Source organism: Aedes aegypti, chromosome 2 (genome assembly GCF_002204515.2).
Source record: "Aedes aegypti strain LVP_AGWG chromosome 2, AaegL5.0 Primary Assembly, whole genome shotgun sequence".
Taxonomy (NCBI): Eukaryota; Metazoa; Arthropoda; class Insecta; order Diptera; family Culicidae; genus Aedes; species Aedes aegypti.
This window is the reverse complement of record NC_035108.1, coordinates 227,469,440-227,476,517: the sequence shown is the minus strand read 5'-3', so window position 1 is coordinate 227,476,517 and position 7,078 is coordinate 227,469,440. Positions and strand designations below refer to the sequence as shown.

The window sequence follows — 7,078 nt, the reverse complement described above, 5'->3', positions numbered from 1 at the left end:
AATACCATTCAAAGTGTTCGATAACATCGTAGAATTTCAATTCATATCCATCGCACGAACAATTACGTGCATCAATAGTCTTTGCAACCTTAACAGTTGAGCCAATGTGCGGTCATGACCACTCATTCCCCTCGATCATCATGGTCGTGGTAGTGATTTTCGACGCATGTTCAGCTTTACGAGCTTGTGGAAGTTGAGTTTTTGCGTTCGATCACTAAAGTACCCTCAAAGCTTCAAACCTCAACGGAGATCGCCACCGGCTAGTTTACGCAAGTCGGTCGGATGGTACGGTTGTTCCGTTGATAAGCTTGAGCGTTACGGATAGTTACTTGTTTCCAGTTTTGATTTGTTTAGTTTTACTCGAATGACCGATTTTCAGGTGTCGTGTATATGAATTAGTGCGATTTTCTCTACTGTTGTTTTTAAAATAAAAAAAAAGTCTTTAAATTAGTGACGCCTAAACATACTTGGATCGATTTTTACGTGCCTTGTGTTTTACATTTCTAATTTCAATTCGAAGCAACAAATCAAAAAATCATCGTCGTCTCCGTTCGGTGAAAGGTCTTCAGATTTTTTTTTGTGATTGCAGCTTAGCATATGGTGCGCGGTATATTGCTGAAAAAACTTGATTTCCTATAGTCAAATCTGTGAGTGTGTGAGCCAAATCGATTTGAATTGGATAACGACTCATAAGCCCATCATTGACCTGGAACACATTTAACAAAAATGTTCGTCGGAAGAAGACATTGGAAGCTGTGTAAGTTTAAATTCGTTTATGACTTTTATACATAACTGTATCTTTAACCGATGTAGTGCGGAAATGCGAATGTATACGCAAAAATTGCATATGGGGACCTTCCTTAGCCGAGTGGTTAGAGTCCGCGGCTACAATGGCTTTGCTGAAGGTGTCTGGGTTCGATTCCCGGTCGGTCCAGGATTTTTTAGTAATGGAAATTTCATTGACTTCCCTGGGCATGCTTCATACTTCCCATGCCACACGATATATGAATGCGAAAAAAGCAACTTTGGCAAAGAAAACTCTCTGTTAATAACTGTGGAAGTGCTCATTGAACATTAAACTGAGAAGCATGCTCTGTCCCAGTGAGGATGTAATGCTAAGAAGAAGAAGATGTTCATATACTTTGAGCAGCTATTTGCTATTTGTTGTACAGTTTACGTTGCATGTATGAAAATAGCGGGAGTTAGCAGTGATGGTTCATTATTATTTTTGTTTTAGGCTACGTTCAAGTTTCTTCTGCAGGAAGCGGCAATTAACAGATTAATTGCAATTTCCAAAGCGCCCATACATTTCAAGGGTAGTTTTATGTTATCTAAATTATTTACAAAAATATTGGTTTTAACTATTAAATACAAAATAACTATCATTTATTATAAAAGGTATAAAATATTCTTCTAAGTTGAAAATTCTAGAAAAACGATAAGGGTGTAACAATGAATTTCCCCTCCCCCCACTCCGAGGGGGCGGAGGTGGTCTAGCCAAGCGTGATAAGCCTAACAAAAATTTCGAAGGACTCATACAAATACGTGACGAAGAAGGGGAGGGGAAAAAGTTCATTGTTACACCCTTATCGTTTTTCTAGAATTTTCAACTTAGAAGAATATTCTATACCATTTATAATAAATGATAGTTATTTTGTATTTAATAGTTAAAACCAATATTTTTGTAAATAATTTTCGATGTGATCAAAAAAGTTGAAATTTAAAATCGATGTTAATGGGCACATAGAATTAGGGAGTAGGTTGGATTTTACCCAGCACCGGAGTGCGCTCATTGTTGGACATCGTTCAAAACTGGAGAAATCATTGTCCAATACACTAAAGCAAATTCTTAAGGTTGTAGTTCCTATCTGCTTGAACGATAGTAAGGGAATAAGGGGCATAATGGACACGGTTAGCAAATGTTTTTTTTTAAGACCATAAAATTGCATTGTTTTTAATTTATCCTCGGCTAGTTTTCAAATTTGATGTTAGAATTCATGGTAATAAAAATCATATCGAATGTTAGAAAAACAAGATACAAAATTAGATCGAAAACAAGGCTGGTAAAAAGGTATCGGGGCAGAATGATCACTTGTGGGAAATTCAGTAATTACAATATATTAAATGACTGTTCCGATATGTAAAAATTTTATGTTCAGCCCTCTATATGGTCGGGGTTCTGCTAAACCGCACCAAAGTGCCAAAAACTTTATTCCGAGATATTTTACTTTAAAGTCTTATCGTGTACTAGTTTATCGCTGACGATTAATTTTATTTTTTTTATCGCTCACATGCGATTAACAGTGTCCAATAAGTAAACCGAAATTAAATATACAAGTAAGTCATCATAAATTATCGATGTAATTAGATTTTATTAAAACATATGAAGCACTCAGTTTGCTCTGGTTGAACAAAAATTGAAAAATATGGTTCTTGGTTCGGTATGGTTGGATGCGTTTCGTAGTTTTCAACAACACAAGTATAATTGGAGACAAATGATGTTTATCATCACCATGCATGTTGGAATCCATGTCACAAGTATCTATGTACTATGATTGGGAAGGATTCGTTTGTATTGAATCAAGGTCCTCATAATTGGAGACAAATGATGTTTATCATCACCATGCATGTTGGAATCCATGTCACAAGTATCTATGTACTATGATTGGGAACGATTCGTTTGTATTGAATCAAGGTCCTCACGTGTTCATAGGGGTACCGGGGGCAGTATGGACACCCGGGGCAGAATGGACACCCCCTGTATCTTTGCATAAGCGAATACTTTTACACTTTCAATGCAAACAATATTTCAGTTGCCTGTCGGAAGAGTAAATTATCCACTAAAATTTCAGAAAAAAATGTTCAAAACATTGATTTTAAACCGAAAAATTGAGCATGATTTTATTTGGTTCGAAAATTATAACATTCACACCTTATCAATTACACACTCAATCACGATTTGCTTGTTCGGTAATTTTTAATACTGGGTACGAATTGTTGATCATAAAAAAACGAACTTTCAGCTTTTTGATTGAAAACTTCTGATGTTCAGTAATAATTTTTACTTTTTACTGAACTACGGTAGCTGCCAGACCCAATTTTGCAATATTACCGAACAGGCCGAAAAGTCAGTAAAACCAATTACCGACTATTCAGTAGTTGATGTTTTTTACTGACTTTGTCGTTAAAATCAAATCAAAACAAACTGATGCGCATGCAGGAATGTGTCAAATGAGAATCTCCTGCTGTAAAATCGTCCGGCGCTGGGAGACACGGCTATGGCAACCAAACTTTTCCTGCACCTATTTTGCACTTTCTCGTGGTAAGTAGTTGAAATTTAGTGAGAAACTCAACCATTTTAAGCAACCAAAAAGGCTCAGGACGATTTAACTGCTTAGGTTGGTAAATTCTGTTGGTTTCCATACAAGAGGTAAATTCATCTGCATCATTGAGTTTGCCTCTTGCATGCAAACCAGCCAAATAATGATTTTGTCACACATTTTTCGATTACTTCCACTGAGATATGAGCAAATGTGAAAAATGCATGTCGATTGGGTTTTAATTTGTATTGATTTCTAAAAAACAGGATCCGGAGAAGCAAAGCATGAAGCATGAGAAACTGGAAAGCCAGTAAAAACGCTCTACATCTTTACTGACTAAGTCAGTAATTCCCATCAATCAAAACATATTTTGGTTTACTGGGTTTTTTCGGGAATCGAAAAAATTACCGAAAAAACCGTGGTTCCAAAACCCAGTAAAATTTAACTGGGGTCGGTAATCTGAATTGGTTGTGAAGGTTTCAGAGGCAAATGACTGCAGGTTGACCGATAATGTAGTTATTGATTGAATCTTCAATTATTTATGCTGTATTCAAAAATATAGTAGATTTTTTTCTGGTACTTTAAGACATTGAAAAACTTATATGTAAATTTCTTATACTGTTGGGGTAATATGGACACCGGGTGACAAAGAAGAGCTGACACTTCAAAGAGAAAGAATTATAACTTCAAACACAAAATTATCCAAAAATATTTAGCATTTAATGCAATGATTATGAAGCGGAACCACAAATCGGTAAAAAATCGTCAATTCTTGATTAAAACTAACCTGGAGGCAATATTGAGAGCATCGCTACGAAAAATGTCGTAAATTGGTTTTAATCATGTTTTCAGTGGCACAGTGACGTGTCACTATGGTTTCATGAATATGTACTTCATTTTTCGAGGTTTTGAGAACGATCACGGGATAATTTTCCTATAAACATTAGGGTGTTCATACTGCCCCATGGAGGTGTCCATTTTGCCCCGCTAGCTTCTAAAAAGCATACTGCACATAAAAAAAACAGTATAATATTCATGTCTTTACAGTCAAAATAGGCAAATTCCTTAGGGTGTCCATACTGCCCCGTGTCCCCCTACATAGATTTTAATGATTAAAGAAAACCTTGAGTTTGCTCTGCCAAAGCGTACCAAGTTGCTCCCAATTGATGCACTTTTGCTGAACAAGTTCACAGTTCAATGCTTGAAGTGTTCACCAGGAATGACCATCATTTCAGCTTTACATTAACCTGCTGGTGTTTAACTGCAATAGAAAAATAACCACATAATCTAAAAGCGTTGTTTGATTTCCACAACAGAAAAAAAGTTTCATCGGGATTCGAACTCGTGCCTTCTGAGTGATAACCTAGTGAGCTACTACTAGGTTATCTTCACTTCTTGAATGAATTGTGGTAAACTAGAAACAAGTTAACACTCTGTCTGACGGGGTTTGATGGCGATAATGCCATTTTCAGAACAACTAAAGCGCACCAAGTCCACCTTAGTTGTTCACACAGTTTCAGATTAAATTAGTTCGTTATTTCATTACGGCTTCTGTGTTGTTAGATTATCATACTATAAAACAAACAAATGTAACTATTTATTACATGTCAATGTCTTCACTTCATGTCAAAATGTGATTTTCAGATAAACAGTACTTAGTGCGGTTTGGCTGGACAAAATTTCAAAGAAAATAGATCAACGCCACCGAAACAATATTAAATTGTAATTAGTCAATTGCTGCTCGATTTTACTGGCCTCTGTTTCCATGAGTTGCTTGGAATGGATAAGTTGTAAGAAAATTGAAAAAAATTGGAAAAATCTAGTTTTATATCTGAAAAATGAATTCCCTCTGATGACGTGCGTTGGTTTATGGTTTGCTCTGGCTGAACTAAATTTCAGTTTTACGTGACCTTCCAAAGAAAATTTGTGATCTAAGATTACGTGGGACTATTCAAATTACTTGATATTTTTGTGGTAGAAAGGTTATGATTATTTGAGTCCTCTGGTGTAAAAAACTCAATTTGGGAAAAAATGGCACTTGGTGCGGTTTAGCAGAACCCCGACCAATATCGTCTTAATATTCTGTGGAAAAATACACAAATTCTCGTAAAGTGATTTTTTTTTTCTGCTACAACTTTGTATTAAGTTATGGACCGATGCACGAGTTCACTATCTGACGCTTGAGTGGTGCCGTATTATTTACGTGACCATGGGAACGAGTGAATTCGGCACCGCTCAAACATCAAATTAGTGAACTCGTGCATTGATCCATAGGACGCTGAGGCGAATGAACTGGTCAATCAAATTGGAAGCCTCATGAATAAAAACAAATCAAATTATAGTACGCCAGGACATAGGATGTCCCAGAGAATAACAGTATAATTTCCTGCAAAAAAATATATGCTTCTCTAGGGTATTTCAAATACTCTCGGCGATAGCTTTGTTGGATCAGATTTTGATTTTATAGAAACAATTGTTACCTGATAAGCACAGACCTCATTGTTTTTTGTTTTGCTGAAACATAACTTGTACAAATATTATTATCAAAACTAGTGGTCCCGGCAAACTTCGTCTTGCCATCAAGTAGGCTGTTGAAAACTGCTATGAATCTTCCCATACAAAATGACAGTTCAGTTCAGTCCCGTTTTCCCTACTTTCCCGGTGAACATCCTGGAACTGTTATACACACAAACACGTCGGAACCCTTGACGAACAAAATGGAGGAAGAATCATCCAAATCCGTTGCCCCGTTCGTGAGCCATTTCGTGACATACAAACACCATTCCATTTTTATTTATATAGATATTTCAACGTAACAAGTAAAAGTACATTCAAGTACCTAAGATGTTTCAGATTTTTGTTTTGCAAGAGGATACTTAACAAAAAGGTGAGACTCGTTAAAAACACTTGCTAACATTATGAAATTATAGATTTTCATGTATTTTTGATAGCAATAAAATAAACACATTCCAGATTCAATAAAGTCAAATCCCTAAAGCAATTCTCTCTAAAACAAACAGACGTAACACTTAGAACGTCTGTTTGTCTGTGGTACTTTCTTCAGTTTGTATTTCATCATGGTTTTTGAGCAATCATTGGGTATGGCGCATTTTGCCGGACCTCGTACGGAAGTTTCTAAAATTTTGCTGCATTTTTTCCTGCGCTCTTCAAGTTTCGGTTCGTCTTGTGAATTTAAGTTTGGCTGATGAGATTATATCAGCAATGTGTTTACGGTGAAAATGTAGTTGAAATCATATAACTAGTATAAAAAAGGACGAGTAGATCGGTTTCCGAAGGGGCAATGTGTTATGGTGTGCAGTTGGAACGTTCGGTTTCCTGCTAGTGAAATTATGCTCCATGCACCTAAAAATTTAGTGTACGTGGTAATATTGTAAATTTTGCACCCTATCGGACGCGACGATTTGTAATCGTCGCCTGTGAAACCGTCGCCAAAATCGTCGCCAGCCAAGCAACCGCTGTGAATTTGACGTTACACCAGTCTTACCAACACAATGGCAAATCACCACCTTTGATTTATTTTCTGGCATTTGACGTTTCCCCAGTCTTGCCAACACAAAAGCAAAGCACCTCCTTTGATTGGTTTGCTGGCGATGATTTTTTCCAGTCTGTTCGAAAGTTGGCGACGCGTTTTGTTGTGAATGAAACAGACAATACAAAGCACTGTTGGAAAGATTGATCATCTTTAGCAGCTTTACCCAATTGGGAGATCCGGTGAGTTTGTTCCAAATTATTATCTG

The 7,078-nt window shown here is 36.6% G+C and overlaps 1 protein-coding gene across 3 annotated transcripts in view; it reads left to right on the top strand.

The window, feature by feature from the left end:
• The first annotated feature begins 256 nt into the window (after window positions 1–256).
• Window positions 257–7,078, top strand: part of LOC5572044 (scavenger receptor class B member 1) — a 135,847-nt gene continuing 129,025 nt past the window's right edge. For 2 of the 3 annotated variants that reach the window (XM_021844252.1, XM_021844248.1), the window contains exons 1-2: window positions 257–379; window positions 590–757. In XM_021844252.1, coding sequence (XP_021699944.1) covers window positions 727–757 — 31 coding nt within the window. In that variant the 5' untranslated portion in view covers window positions 257–379; window positions 590–726. Of the gene's footprint in view, window positions 758–7,078 lie in introns of all 3 variants that reach the window. The other variant, XM_021844251.1, reaches the window with a different exon arrangement.